We start from the raw sequence: 16,872 nt of genomic DNA on the forward strand, positions 1-16,872 counted from the left end.
GACTAACAGACAAGAGGTTATATTCAAAAGATGGAACGACTAGAACTGTATTCAGTGTGAGAGTACTAGCAAAGTGACAGATCCTTCTCCAATAATAGATGAGGTACTACCATTAGCAGTAGATAAAATAGATTGGAAAGATGGACGAATAGATTGTAATTGACCAGAGTCTCTAGTCATATGATCAGATGCACCTGTATCAATAATTCAAGTACTATTCTTAGAAGTTGTAGAGAATATATTTGCCTTACCACCAATACCTGGGTGAGCAATGTTTGCTGTGGGCTGTGATTTCTTCTCCATATTTGATCGGGCTTCCTCCATAGAAGTCACCATAGCCTTCTTTGCAATCTTCTTTCTTGGTCTTTTCAAAAAATCCCACCACTTAGGATAGCCAATGATTTCATAACATCGCTGTTTCGAATGACTTGTTTCACCACAATGACTACATACAAGATTGTTAGATTTTTCACCATAATGGCGGATCCGATTCTTTGTCGAGCCAAATGATAATCCTTGTCGAGTTTGGTTGGCTAGCATAACCGAATTCTCAGAGATTGGCCGTGAGCCTCCCATTGTCTGTCTTTGTTGATATTCTCTCCTCACATAGGTATATGTACTTTTCAAATCAAGTTTTAGCTCTTTTCGTAAGATTTCTTCACGAACTTGATCAAACTCAGAGTCGAGTCCACTTAGAAAGATATGAACTCGAAGCCTAGCCATCGCAGAATGCAGCTGGATCACTCCTTCAACTGTTCCTTCCTGAAAGGTAGTCCTTTGATCAATTTTCTGGACAATAGCAATAAGCTCATTATAGTATGTTGACAATGGTCTACCATTTTGTGGAAAGACGAATAAATCGTTGTATCAGTGTTGGGCTCATTGAGTTAATAAGCCAGCTTTTCACTCTATGATTTTCGGTAATCCATGCTCCATAATTGGGATCTTTGGGTGCAGACTTTTTCATTTCTCCAATAAGATATCCAGCTTTGTTGCGAGCGCCAATACGTATCTCTATAAGCTGAGACCATAATTGATAACTTGTCTCATCCAGTACGATATTGGTAGGAAAAGTAGAATTATTTTGGTGGATGATGATAGACGGTGTTGAGTTGTTTGTTGTAGCTGGGATAATGGGATTGAAATCAGCCATTTAGTTTCAGATGGAGAAGAAAAGATGGAGATGGAGATTGAAGAGATGGAGATGGAGAACATAAGGATAGGGATTTTTGTGTAGAGGCTTGGGGATTTTCGATTCGATTCGGATTGAGCAGTTCTTTCAAGATTAGAATTGCTCTGATACCATATCAAACAATAGTAAATGAATATTTTTCTATTATTTTCTCTTTCAAATTGAAGCCAATATATAGATACAATTACATCATAGTAATAGGAAACAATCCTATTCTAAGGAAACTAAATATTCCTATACACAAGATTTGACAACTATACACAATGACAACTATACATAAGATTTGACAACTATACATGAGATTTGACAACTAATTTATTTGACAACTATACACAAAATTTGACAACCAATAGAAATAATCTGACAATTACAACCTACAGACAGCTCATGCCAACATAAATAAATTAAGTCACCCACTTAAAAGAATTTCAAGGCATATGTTTTTTATATTCAAAAAAACAAACCTTGGTATCATGAGAATGTTTGCATTATATCTTAGCATAAACATTTAAATTACCTAAATTAAGAAGAACGGTATTATGAAAAGTTTCATGCAATAAAATCTAGAGAATTGTGTATGCGGTGTGACTAACCAGCAAAGTTAAAATTACTCTTTTATGCAATTTTGTTCATCAACTACTTGCTATAGTATAAACTCAAGTCAAATAACTCACCAATTTCCAAGCCTAACAGATACAAGATACTCATTTGACGATACAACTTGATCCAACCAACTTATGTAGTACCATGATTCTTCTTATTCAAGAATCAATAGATCAAAATTATAGTCTCGAGCCGCTGGCGGAAAACTTAGCCTAAACCAACTCAGTCAAAGTTGACGAGATCCAAATAGCTTGAGCTGAGACGAACCATACCATATATCCAAATCCGTATCCATTTGACACATAAACACGTTTACCAGGCCCCGGAGGGAGCAGGTTGGAGTGGTCTCGTGTCACAACTAGTAACTATGTCACAGTAGGTAACACAAGTGAAGAACTGGCCTTGACGGCGATGTTGGATCCCGTCAAACGATGGACCACGTCTCCCACGTTGACCGAGTTCTTGACCGCAACCGAGAAGTAGGTCGAGGACGCCTCCGTCTCCGCCATAAATTCCTTAATCCGACCCCCAGACGATACTGTTTGGTTCTTGACACCAAATTCCATGGAAACCACCTCGCTGCTCGACACATCACACATTCTTACAATTTCTGCCATCACGTCGAGACATGAATACAAAATGATTGAAACAAACAGGAGAAAGAGAAAAACTAACAGCAGGATCATCCTTTTTCATTAGTAGCCTTCTGACCTGGCAACACGCCAAAATCTGGTCCCAACGGCAAATATCCTTCCCTGACTCTGTCTTCATGATGCCCACCAAGATGATCCTAAACTTTGACCAATCAGAGAACAGCAAGCTATCCAGAAAGGCTGATTGCTGTAGTTCCAGAACTTTCAATGCGTCTTCCTTCCTTCTCCGCGGACAAGTTCAAAAGAATCCCAGAAAGTCTCTCCTTCTCTCTCTTTTTTTTTTTTCTTTTTTTTTTCCTTTCTTTCACTTCAGTAGTTATATCATATTATTATTAAGGACTCCATTATTTCAATGACTGGCGTTTATATATCTCTTGTGCTTTTCCCATTGTCCACAATGGCTCCTCCCTCTTTATCCATCTAGGCCTTGCACAGCCAACAAAAGTCTCCATTTCTCCACACAAAAAGAACACCCGACCTCCAATTAATCCTCCACAAATTAAGCCATGTACTCCTCTGAGCCACCGACAGGTGGGGCTTCGCCAAGACAAGAGCTCCGAGGAGCCCGGCCGCCCCGTCTCAAGGTTCGAAAGGACCCATACAAGATTAAGAAGGCTCCTGTGGCGCCGCCTTCTCCCCGGCCTACTGCGCCGCCTCCTCAGCATCGGCCACCAGTCATAATTTACACCGTCTCGCCCAAGGTCATCCACACCACCCCTAACGAGTTCATGTCGCTGGTGCAACGCCTCACTGGTGCTGCCTCGTCTTCCTCCACTGCCAATGCTGCTGCTTGCTCGTCTTCTAATGTTAATACTGTTGGAGAAACAGCGTCCTCCACTGCTCGTTTGGATACAGTCGAGAAGAGAGCACACACAACCGATGAGGAGGGGCCGAGGAAGAGTGGAGAGGATGTATTCGATCAACTAGGAATTGATGTTGGGGCGTCTAGCTTCTTCTCATCCTCGATGGAACCAAATTCTCTTAACCTCTTGCACGAACCCAACCCGGCTGTCGATGGAAACAGAAATTTTATGGAGAATAATACCTTCTTGGCTAGTCCTGCTGAAACTTCTACTGGTGGTTACTGGGACCCCTTCAACCATTACCAGGACTTTGATCAGTTTGATCCATAGATAGGAGCACAGAGAAACAAAGACTGAAGAAAGAGATGGTTGGAATATGGCTAATGGTGGGATATGAATGAAGAAGACCAGACTCAGATCTTTCCTTTTTCTTTTTGGTCTTTTTCTCCGGTGGGCCGTCTGACTTATACTCCTCATCATGGTGACATCATGTCGACAAACCAACCTAAGCTTGTTAATTATCTCTTTGATAGAGTTAGCTATGTCCGTAACAAGAATCACACCATTAGGTTAAGCTCAGAGGATGAACAGTCGTTGGCACACTCTAATCACCAGAGTATAATTTTATTGTTTTCCTATTTATTTGATATAACCATTCTTTTTTTTATTATTATTATGCAGCCAAATGTTCATTCGTTCCAATCTCCAATATTATGCCTCCTCAGATGCATGGTTGGGTGCACACACGAGTGCACGTCTATTGAGCACATGCGTGTGCATGGCTGCATGTCCCCCTTTTTTGCTTGCGCACGTGTTTTAATTAGAAAACTCTCGCTAACTTGTTCGACAATACGCTCGACTCAAGAATAAAAAAATCTCTCAAAAAAAAAAACTTAAGAATAAAAAATTAAAAAGTTATTAAAAAAGTTGATGCTTAAATACTTTTACGCATTAAATTAACCAAAATGTGGAGTCGCTATTTTTGTGTTTGAGATCTATTGGGCAACCTGCCGGCAGCTTTTGATGGTTAGCTTTTCTGAATACTAGTTTTATAAACAACAAATCTATGTGCATGAGAGCAGATCTATGAATATCTTGGAAGTTGATCTTGTCTGGAAGGAATGAGATGATGGCTTCACAATAAGAGACTCGTTTTCCTCTGAAAGATGAGTTTCATATAGCTTGTAGTTGATTTTGCCAACAATTAACACTATTTCATAGTTGTTTGACATCATCTAGCAAACCGATCCGAGAAAATTTTCAAACTCAATTTATTATTTTCCTGATCATTGTCGCTAGACAGAGTCTAAGTTAGCAACCAAACTTGGGATTATATATTTAGTCGTACACGCAAATAGATAAGCATCCACATAGACAAGACGCATACAATTGTTTATCTCATGTAGAATAGATAGTCAAGTTGTTGGTGTGGTCCCTCCTCATCTGGGACCCACATCATTTAAAATAAAAAAATATGGTAGTTTTCTTTGCACAAACCCCTTTCCCTTCTTGGAGTGCAGAAACATCGTCAGCGAGAAAAACAGCAGGACAACAGGGATGAAGAAAAAAAATCTAAGATCATTGCCCTATTTTGTTGGATGATCAAAGAGTTGATTATATTCTGATTTTTGCTAAAATTTTAGTATATTATTTCCAGCACTGAGAGATATAAATTGAATGGTTTGGATCATTGAAAACCCTTTTCTATTGGATATTTCAAGCATCCAAATTTGATGAAACCATTCCTTTATTTTGTTGTTTATTGTTGAAATCTATCTTATTAGTGATGGATATTTTTATTGTGAAAGTCAAGATTCAATCTTGATGATATTTGTATGGCCTATATATAGTTGAACTAAAAAGGATTTATTGCAATCTCATTACTTTAAATATATAGTAAAAGATTTTGGCTGAACTACATCTCATGATTTTTCTCTTAACATCAAAGGATTTTTCATGTTAAAAATTATGGTGTCTTTTGTTTACATAGATTGCTTGATTATGTTGCTTGTTAATTATTCAGATAATTAAATTGTAGAAACTTTTTTTGTTTAATGAATTATAGTGATATCTCATTTAATTGAACAAAGAGAGAAAAGAAGTTTGTTGTATATATTATTATATTTCTTGAATGCAATTTCCAACAAAGTGGTATCAAAGTAATTAAGGTTGCTAGTATCTGAATTTTTTTTATGTTGATTAAATAAAAGAACATAAGGTTGACGGTATGATTAAACCCATATCTTCCAATTATTCAATCCCAAAGCCTCAAATGAAAATTTTACTATTTTACAAATACTTATATGGTCTTATCAAAAGAGATAGTGCATGCCAAACTAGGTGATAAAATTCAGCAAGAGTGAAAGAAAATAAATAAGAAGACAACTTTAGTATATTGTTGCTGTCGAGGTGGTCGATAGACAACACTATTTTTCATTATGTTGCTATTGAGGCTAATGCCTATTAGTTTATACAAGAAATTGGAACCTTTACAAGCAAAAGACTATACCGAAAGGACCTATTACAATCTTAAATCGTGGAAGATTTTAGATGGATTAGATTCCATGATTTTTCCCTTCGCATCAAAAGGTTTTCCAAGTTGACTAGAAAGGACCTATTATAATCTCAAATAGTGGAAGATTTTAGATGGACTAGATTTCATGATTTTTCCCTTTGCATCAAATGGTTTTCCACATTAAAAATTATGTGTCTCTTGTACATGGATTGTTTGATTATTTTTTGTTAACTACTTATGCAAATTGTAAAGATTATTGTTGCTCGGTGTATTATAGTGATATCTCATTTAATTGCACAATGAGGAAAAAAAATTATAGTATTATTATTTCTTGATTGTATTTTTTCAACAAAATTATATTAGAGTAAGGTTACCATTGGTTGAAGTTTTTTTTGTTGATTAAATGGTAGAACATATGGATGGCAGGGTGGCAGTGTGGTTAAATTCTTCTAGTTATTCAATTTGGAAACTTCAAATGAAAAATTTGCTATTTTGTAAAGAATTATATGATTCTATTGAAGGAGATAGTGTCAAACCAAGTGACAAAATTTAATAAAAATAAAAGAAAATGAATAGGAAGATAGTTGAGTTAATCAGGCAATGAATAAATGACAGTATTTTTCATCATATTGCCAATAAGATTAATTATAGTTTATGAAACAAATTGAAGTGTATCTATAAATAGAGAACTACATAAAATAAGGTATTCATGATTAGAAAATTTATGAATATGAAGTATAAAGAGAAAAATTTAATGGTCGAGCATTTGAATAATTTTCAAGATGTGATAAATCAGTTAGCTATTATGAAAATAATATTAGATGATGAGTAACGAATGTTATTATTACTTAGTTTCTTATCTGACAGTTAGAAAACTTTAGTTGTATCACTCAATAATCAACTCTTAATAGTGTGATAACATCAAGAATGGTAAAAGATAATATGCTTAACGAGGAAACCAGAAGAAAAAAAATAGAATGTGATTTTGATCATAGGAGTAATATTAAAAAACTTACAAAATTCTAACAACCGTGACAGGGAGAAGGTCCAAATTCAAAAAAGTGATAAAATTTTTGGATAATTATGTATAATCCAATAGAATCATAGGAGCAAAGGCCAGACCAATCCTATGTTCATAAAATTCCTAGAAATAGTTTTGGAGTAGGATGGCCCAAATTCTATAGGCAAAAAGAAAAGAGACCTCATTATTTTTTTTTTCTTGCTGCAGATATAGGCTATGAAAGGCTAATCCTTATATTTTGAAATAATAAAAATTTTGCTTCCAATACTATAGCTCCAATAGGATTTTTCAAATATGTTCTAAGGGTATCTTAGAATTACAAAAATTTTCACCAGAGAAGAATGTCATTTTTATATAATTTTAAGATAAGATAAATGATGGCATCTGTGGTGCATACCTGGAAGTTGGATGAAGGATGAGGATGTGTCACTCATATATTGGATTGGTATCTTGGGACCAATTATTAGTGAACTTTATACCTAACCTTAGGGCACATGACGGTCAAGTCAGAGAGGTGACCGGGCAACAGTAAAATGAAGACAGAGAGCTCAATCGAGAGAGAGAGAGAGAGGAGCAAGCCTGTGGTTTCGAAGTCGAGAATGGAGATCCCTTGCACTGTTGCCTTCTCCGATTTATATAGTGGAGCATGGTATGGCGCCGCCATTAATGGCGCGGACAATTGAGGAATTATCAACTCACTGTAGACTGTCAGAATCACCGTAAAAGTATCATATCACCGTGGGGCTGTCAAATCACTAGGGTTGACAATACCCTAGGCGGGATAATGCCCCTAGGTGGCAGTGCCGCATGTTGCTGTCAGGACTGACAAGCTCTGGCAGCTGTACGGCGATCGGAGGAGTCGACCGACCCTGGGTCGGTGGCCAGCTGTGTGGCGTCGAGTGAAGATTCGGGCCCCTTTGTTGGTCAGCGAGTCTTACGTGAGTCGGCCATCAGACTTCCAGGTTCAGTCGGTCGGAAAAAGTATGCCCGACCGACACATCCTCAGTCGGTTAAGGGCCGTGAATTGGCTGGTGATGGCGTTCGTCGGTCGGTCGCTCCGGCCGTCGGTCGGTCGGTCGGTCCCTCCGGCCGTCGGTCGGTCGGTCGATCCCTCCGGCCGTCGGTCGGTCGGTCGGTGGGTATTCTCCAACAGTTGCCCCCCTCCACTCCTGAGTCGGACGGTGAGCTGGCCGATGCATTTATTTGGGCAGCAACCCCGGGCGAAAAGGAGTGGATTCGTCGTATGCCAAATTTCGACCGTACCGCCGGTTGATACGATATCAGGCGTCTCATGAATGCCGAGCGATTCGCTGGCGTCAGATGTCTAGTCGGTGTCAGATGCCGGCAAGTCGGATCCCGATACCCTTGTGTCGGGTACCTGTACTGCGCCTCGTGATATACGGGGGTAAGCCGGATATCTTTCGGCCGACCGTAGCTCGGTCGGTGAGTCATGAATGTGACTGAGGTCGCATTGTGCGATAGACAGTGGCGAGCCGAATATCCTTCGACCGGCCGTAGCTCGGTCGGGAGTCGCGACGTCGGTCGCGCAGGCATTCTGCCTTTCTTTGGTCGAGGCTCGATCGGCATATTAGCCGATGGTCTGGCCCGAAAGTTCGACCGTAGGAGGAGTGTCAACTTCCGTCAATATAGACGTATCGGTCCTCGTGAGAGTCCGATGTATCGTCGACCGTCGAAGGAGTGTCAACTCCCGTCAATATAAATATATCGGTCCTCGCAAGAGTCCGATGTGTCATCGACTGTCGAAGGAGTGTGACTCCCGTCAGTGTAGATATATCGGTCCTCGCAAGAGTCCGATGTGTCGTCGACTGTCGAAGGAGTGTGACTCCCGTCAGTGTAGATATATCGGTCCTCGCAAGAGTCCGATGTGTCGTCGACTGTCGAAGGAGTGTGACTCCCGTCAATATAAATATATCGGTCCTCACAAGAGTCCGATGTGTCGTCGACTGTCGAAGGAGTGTGACTCCCGTCAGTATAGATATATCGGTCCTCACAAGAGTCCGATGTGTCGTCGACTGTCGAAGGAGTGTGACTCCCGTCAATATAAATATATCGGTCCTCATAAGGGTCCGATGTTTCGTCGACTATCGAAGGAGTGTGACTCCCGTCAATATAAATATATCGGTCCTCGTAAGGGTCCGATGTTTCATCGATCGTCGAAGGAGTGTCAACTCCCGTCAATATAAATATATCGGTCCTCGCAAGAGTCCGATGTGTCGTCGACTGTCGAAGGAGTGTGACTCCCGTCAGTGTAGATATATCGGTCCTCGCAAGAGTCCGATGTGTCGTCGCCTGTCGAAGGAGTGTGACTCCCGTCAGTGTAGATATATCGGTCCTCGCAAGAGTCCGATGTGTCGTCGACTGTCGAAGGAGTGTGACTCCCGTCAGTGTAGATATATCGGTCCTCGCAAGAGTCCGATGTGTCGTCGACGATGGTGCGGTCGGTCTCAGGCGGACACCGAGCCCGAGTCGGTGCGTCGGGGCTCAACCATGGTGAGCGTCGATCGTCAGTCGGAGAATTAAACTCCGATATTTCAAACTGGATTCGCATTCCCAATGAACAAGTACAAAGTTTATTGGTGATACAACTTCAGGTTGTCGGCGTTTCATGTTCGGGGAATGGATTTTCCTTCCAGAGTCTTCAGTCGGTAGAGGGCCGTCGGTCGGCCACAGGTTGAGTCGGCGGGTTTCTTCGAAATTTATCGAGATACCCCCGGCGGATGAGAGCTTCGATCTCATCCTTAAGCTGGATACATTGCTCGGTATTGTGGCCGTGGCCCCCGTAGAATCGACAGTACTTCCATCGGTCGAGGCCTTTTGCCTTCAGAGGCGGAGGCCGTCGCAGGTACTCTTCCCCCTCGATCTCCATCAAAATCTGCGCACGGGGGGCAGAGAGAGGGGTGTAGGAATCATACCTGGGGCGTGTTGGCCTCAGAGTCTGCCGCTGGGGCGACTTTTGGTTCTGTCGTGGCGTCGAGACCCGACTATCGGTCGGGGGCCTGCTGGGTTCGGCGGGTTCCCGACCCTTCCTCCGCTTCTCCATCGGGCCTCTGGGTTCGGCCAAGCATCGATCGGAAGCTCCTTCATCCGCGCGCATGTACTTGTATGCGCGCTCCAGCAGCTCGGTGTACGTCCGGGGGAGGGTCTTGTCCAAAGAGTAGGTAAATCGGGACGTTCTCAGCCCCCGTTTCATGGCTGAGAGAGCCATGTCTTCGTTGAGGTCCCGGACCTCAAGCGTGGCCGTGTTGAATCGCGCCATGAAGTATCGGAGCGTCTCGTTTTCTTCCTGCTTGAGGGAGAAAAGGCTGTCCGACGTTCGCGGCGGCCTCCTGCTGGTGCCGAAGTGAGCCACGAAAGAGTGCTCGAGCTGCCCGAAGGAGTGGATACTTCCCGATCGAAGACCGGAGTACCAGGCCCTGGCAGCCTTGCGGAGTGTGGCAGGGAAGCCGATGCAAAAGAGAGCGTCGGTTGCCCCTTGGATCATCATGAGAGCTTTGAAGCTCTCAAGGTGATCGATTGGGTCGGTGGAGCCGTCGTATGGCTCCACGTGCGGCATCTTGAACCGACTGGGGATCGGTTCATCGAGAACTAGTCGGGAGAGAGGTTGGGCGGTTTAGAAGTCGACGTCGTTCGAAGACTTCTGGCCGTCCACCTGCAACTGCGCAAGCCGACGGTCGATTTCCTCGAACCTGCGCTCATAGTCGTCCGTCCATCGGTGCTGAGAGACCCCAGGGGTGGAGTCTCCGGAAGATTCCGAGAGGGAGGCGGACGGTGTTCGCGGTCGCTTCTCCTTCCTCGCCCGTTCCAGCAGGGAAGGAGAGAGCTGCTGGGACTGTCGGTCATCGCGCCATGGCCGTCCCTCCTCCTCTCCGTGGGAGCGCTGTTGCGGGCGCTCGCACGGAGGCGACGGGGATCGGCGCGGGCGTCGGCGGCTGCTCCTGGAGGGCATCGGACGGGCCGCCGGTTGTTGCTGGAGGCTCTTGACCGCGTCCGTCAGTACGGTCATCTGCCGTACGATGGCCGCGATCTGCGCCTCCGTGGTCACCGCGGGGTGTGGAGAGCTGGGCTCCGCCGCTGAGGGTGGCGGGGAGGCCTCTTCCCGGCGGGAAGAGCGCCTCGCCGACCCGGTGACCCTCGATCGCTGGGCTCTTATCTTCGTCATCAGTATCTCCCGCTTGGGGAGGCTTGGTGCCGTATAGCTTGCTTGCCCCTACCTGGCGCGCTAATCTGTTGCGGCCAATCCCCTCGTCGCCTGGTCGCCGGGAACGAGCGCCTGCAAAAAGGGAAGTCCACACTGACCGGAGGCTGCTCCGGCGGGGACCCTCCGACGGTTAAGTCAGAGAGGTGACCGGGCAACAGTAAAATGAAGACAGAGAGCTTAATCGAGAGAGAGAGAGAGAGGAGCAAGCCTGTGGTTTCGAAGTCGAGAATGGAGGTCCCTTGCACTGTTGCCTTCCCCGATTTATATAGTGGCATGGTATGGCGCCGCCATTAATGGCGCGGATAATTGAGGAATTGTCAACTCACTGTAGACTGTCAGAATCGCCGTAAAAGTGTCATATCGCCGTGGGGCTGTCAAATCACTAGGGTTGACAATGCCCTAGGCGGGATAATGCCCCTAGGTGGCAGTGTCGCATGTTGCTGTCAGGACTGACAAGCTCTGGCTGCTGTACGGCAATCGGAGGAGTCGACCGATCCTGGATCGGTGGCCAGCTATGTGGCGTCGGGTGGAGATTCGGACCCCTTTGTTGGTCAGCGAGTCTTACGTGAGTCGGCCATCAGACTTCCAGGTTCAGTCGGTCGGGAAAAGTATACCCGATCGACACATCCTCAATCGGTTAAGGGCCGTGAATTGGCTGGTGATGGCGTTCGTCGGTCGGTCGCTCCGGCCGTCGGTCGGTCGGTCGGTCCCTCCGGCCGTCGGTCGGTCAGTCGGTCCCTCCGACCGTCGGTCGGTCGGTCGGTGGGTATTCCCCAACAAATCTCCATACTACTTTAGAGAATTTCCAATGGTAAAAAGTACACGGGTATCAATATATATCTTTTTGCTACACATTGCAAAACCCTGGTTCTTAAAAGGAGAGAAAAGAACATAAGAAGAAAGAAGGGAAATAATCACATATTTAGGCACTTTAAAACTGAATATGTTGTCAACCTTTTGCCGCACAAACTCAAAAGTGGCAGGTCATCCCAAGAACAGTCACTCTCTTTCTGTCTGAAATCTTGTGACCCGATCATTCTAGGAATGTGATCATAAGCTAGCATGGATACCACAATGCTTCTCTAGAGAGAGAGAGAGAAGCTCCTGAAGTTTGTGCCCAGAATAGAAGATTTCAGTGCTTTCAGAGGGAAGCTGCTGAAATCTAAAGCCCGGAAATGGAACGAACGAATGTGCCATCAAGAGCCCACCATAATGTGCTGTATATTTATTTGCTTGCCTCATTCTCGCTGTTGATGCCACCTTTCTTAAGGTGATCTCTGGCTCCTCAAGCCGATGGAGTTGTGGTTCTTTGAAGGGCCCGAAGGAGGAATAGGGATAGCCCTCGGCAAGAAGCTGAAGAGTTTGCCATCTGCTTGCTTCGCCCTCGCCGGCTTGACGTAGAAAGCTTGCATGTCCCCTGAGCCATGGCAACGTATGATCAAGAGAATAACAAGAAATACTAAAATCTGCCCTCTAGAGGGGTGGCACATTGGGCTAAAACAATAAACAAGGATTGGAGGAAGGAGTAGAAGGTGATGGGAGAGAAGAGGGAGAAATCTAGAGTTGTGCGAAGATGAAAAAGGGCAGCGAGGAGGAAGGAGAATGGATACACATAAATAAGAGCACTTTGGAGGTATTAAAGTATGAAGAACGGGGTGGTTATTATAAGTTCGATGGGACATGAGAGGCAGATGGTGAGGTGAGGACAAGGGAGAACACGGGTGGGAATAAAATGAAGGGTGGACTGGGATTTTGGCTTGGACTGGAGTTATAATGGGGGTTTGAACGTTTGAATACGTGGAGGGAGTAGGAAGGATCCATTGGAGGGTGGGGGAGGGACATGGGATAAAGGTCATGGGAGACAGAAAAAAAAGGAAGTAAAAGGAAGGCAGCAACTGAGGAAGAGAGAAGAAAACAAAGGCAACGAGGCGAAAGCAAGGTTAAAGGGGAGCTGCGTTTTCTGGGTACTTGGGAGATCAGGGCTACAGGAATTAAATGGCCGAACAAGGAGTGGGGACTGTTGTACCAGACGCGGACCCGCCAACCCATGTCATGGATTTTTGTAATGGTCTTCTTTGTTGTGATGGGATCGATGCTCGCTCTTTCTCTCTCTCTCCACCCGTTTGCAAATTTGTGCAGATGTTACATGGAAATATGGAATTGGCAACGCACGTATGGTCAGTCTTGTATGATATTATCTGTATTTAGAAAAATTAAAAAAATTTCTTTATTTTTTTTTTTTCCGAGGGAAACTTTCTTTTGAGGGAATTTTTTTTATTTTTTTTTGTGGCTTATGATAGCTTATACACCTTGCAGCAGGATTTAAGTAAAATTAAAAAATTAAAAAATTTTATCATACAGTATAATATATAATTTTTTCAGTAACTAATGAATCTATATCCATACTAATTTTTATCTTTGATGGCCTCTTCATTTAAATTGAAAATATGAACATCAAAAAAGTTTATAAAATATTATCGAATTGAGAAGGTTTCTTAATAAAAAAATGATTGAAAAAATAAGTGATAATATTTTAAATTAAATTATATCCAGTATGATCTTTTTATCCTTATTCCATTATTTTGAATCCACGTAACAAATAAAATCTAATGATATTCTTTGTGAATCGAAGCTAAAATAGAAGTACAAGATATAAAAGCTTTTATTATAGAATACAAACATACAAACAACATAAATAGATCAACACCATAAAAAAATATTCAAGAAAATGAAATACAATAACCTCTTTTCATATGAATATAAAATATAAAATCATTCTACATTAATTTTTTCAATGTCAGTCCAATACTGAACCGGCCCCTAGCTAAATGGATAATATACCCAAATTGATTACTAATTTTTTGACCCATTCTATAGGATAACAGTAAACCTATGCAGCCCAAATGTCTTGACCAAATCAAGCCCATAAATAGATTATTTATTATTAAATCTCAAAAACCATCAGCAAATATAATCCATAATTTTAAATTTATTTTTTTAATAATTAATTTTTTAAATTAAATATGTATGTGTGTGTATTAATTTCATAAAACCAAACGATCAACTTTATTTATTTCGATATTTTGATATTTTTCGAACCATATATAATAAATTTAAGTATTTCTATATGTTTCGATATAGAATCCTAAATTTAATATTAAAAATCAAAAAAATCATTTTTAATGAATTAGGATCATCTAATTAATACATTCCATTTTATTTTTTAAATTTTTTAATAATTTTTTCATTTGTATATAATAAATCAAGATATTTTATATATTTATACATAAATTCTTAAACTTTATCTAAAAAAATTATGTTAAAATACAACATATAGACCTAAAAATGTAATGGGCCAATCTTGCATCTAATGCTACAATGGGATCAGTGAGGGAAGTTAAATGATTTTTTTCAGATATTCGATCTATTTTAAATTTTATTAAGATCCATTAAGCAATATTCTATAATATTTAAAATTAATTTAAAATTAAAATTTATTCTCATGAATCAAAATTAACCACATTATTAAGAGGATGAGAGGATTCAACCCCTAAATCTTTGGATAATATTCAGCTGCTCCAACCCTCCCACCCGATTGAGACTCCTGAGAACAGAAAAAGGAAAGGAGATATCTAATGCAAAACCCCAAGCCCCGTCTAACCTTCCCTTTTCGGTCGCTCCAAGCTTCCCACCGACTTGAGACTCATAAGGATGGAAAAAAAAAATAAAAAAAAATCAAAGGAGAACATAGAAAAAATTGAGGAAAACAAAATAAAGATGGAAAAATTTTTTTTATGCTATTAATATTAGTAAATTCAAAAATCAAGGATGCTATAAGGTAGGTTTATAGAATACATTATATAAGCATAAAAAATAAAATATAAGTTGTTTGATATAAAGAGAAAAGCTTTATTTTTTTGAATTTTATCTTGACAATTCTAACACATGAATTTCTAGCATAAAACTTAGATGTAACAAGAGAAAGAAATTAAGATTCTTCAAAAAAAAAAATAGAAGAAAAAAATTGAAAAATAGAAACTTAGTAAGTCTATTAAAAAAAAAGAAATTAAGAAAAGAATGAAATAAACTATGATATATGATAGCTTTTGAGGTAGTAAACTTTACACATTTCGAAAAAGAAAAGAACATATGTAGATACAATATGGCTATCGAGACCACTCAACTGAACTTATTGAAAGATGAGTTTAAAGCATCGACAGAAATTACTCACAAAATATGATTAGAATCCTATATTTTCTTAAAGTCTCGATCATTCTTCTATATTGGTTATAGACTGCCAAACTTACCATGTCCAACTTATCCAGTCTTAGCATCATGCAATACAGTAGCAACTCTCATACTCCTACTCAAGAAGTGAGTCGAAATGTTATGCAGCACTCTCTCTCATGAAGGGATTTGAATTCATTTTTTATGATTACTAAAATACATATGAAATAAAACAATAGACATTAAAGTTAACTATTATCAATAACAATCTTTTTTCTGTGATATAATTGATAATGATTAGTTCCTGATCTATATGACATTTAATCTAACTAATATAAATTAGTTAAACAATTGGAATGGATTCCAGCATAATGGCGACAAGGATTAATCATTCACAGGTCAATAGATATAAGGTTTAATTACCAAATCAATGTCATAGACTATCTAAACTGTTCATATAACATATTTGTTCAATTGCTTGTTTTTAGAACTGAATGCATGTAGTAAAGGATGTTTCTTCTAAATGAACCATAGTTCAGAAAAAAAAAATCATGATTTTAGAGAACTTATTGAGAACCAGTCATTTGTCTGTGATTGATAGTTCTAGATGCAGACACTTTCAGAATAAAGACTCATCAAAATCCTGCAACAAAAAGATCAATGCATGATTTTATATTCGTATACATGCACTGAATTCCTGCAGAATCTCAATTCTTGAATATTAAAAATGGCAAATACAAGTTTGTTTAAAATATATTTAAAACAAATCAAATCAAGAATGAGATTACCACAACTCTGTTGGATGTAGATCTATGGATTTTAGTCTTTCTGACCTTTGTGCAAGTTTCCTTTGATGCAAAGAACAATGAAAGCAAATTTGACATAAAAAGACACTACAAGAAAAGATTATTTTTGCGACAGAATTATTTACGATGAAAATATTTTTATCATCATTAACTATATTTATGATGAAAAAATATTCATCATAAATAATATAATATTTATGATGAAAATAATTTTTCATCGTAAATAATCACGTACCAACGATGAAAAAAATATTCTATCATAAATATATATTATTTACGATGAATATTTTTATCATAAATAATATCTTATTTATTTTAATTTTAAATTTTAAATATTAATGATAAAAATATTTTTATATTAAATAATTTAAGTATTTATGATGGAAACTATTTTTCATCATCAATAACAATATTTCCAATGCAAATATTATCATCATCAATATTTAAAAAAAAATAAAAATTTAAAAATTATAGATTATTTATGATGAAAATATTTTATCATAAATAATTAAATAGTTGAGATGAAAAAAAAATTTATCATAAATAATTAATTATTTATGATGAAAATATTTTCATCACCAATAGTTAAAAAAATTAAAAATTTAAATAAATTAAAAATTACTTATTATTTATGATAAAAAAAATTTATCGTAAATAATTAAGTATTTATGATGAAAAAATTTCATCATAAATATTTAAATTATTTATGATGAAAATATTTTTATTGTCAATATTCAAAAAAATTAAAAATTTAAAAAAATCAAAAGTTGCTTATTATTTATGATGAAAATTTTTCATCATAAATAATTAAATATTTATGATAAAAAGTAGAT

General features: G+C 39.6%; 1 protein-coding gene across 1 annotated transcript; it reads left to right on the plus strand.

Moving 5' to 3' along the window:
* The first annotated feature begins 1,877 nt into the window (after positions 1 to 1,877).
* On the plus strand, positions 1,878 to 3,922 carry LOC105049495 (uncharacterized). Its single transcript, XM_073242450.1, has one exon. The coding sequence runs from the start codon at positions 2,955 to 2,957 to the stop codon at positions 3,579 to 3,581; it is 627 nt and encodes a 208-aa protein (XP_073098551.1). The 5' UTR covers positions 1,878 to 2,954; the 3' UTR covers positions 3,582 to 3,922.
* Positions 3,923 to 16,872: the final 12,950 nt, after the last annotated feature.

Source organism: Elaeis guineensis, chromosome 8 (genome assembly GCF_000442705.2).
Source record: "Elaeis guineensis isolate ETL-2024a chromosome 8, EG11, whole genome shotgun sequence".
NCBI lineage: Eukaryota > Viridiplantae > Streptophyta > Magnoliopsida > Arecales > Arecaceae > Elaeis > Elaeis guineensis.

Bases quoted from the DNA above. Each gene is read 5' to 3' on its own strand.
- LOC105049495 (XM_073242450.1), top strand. From the start codon at position 2,955: ATGTACTCCTCTGAGCCACCGACAGGTGGGGCTTCGCCAAGACAAGAG.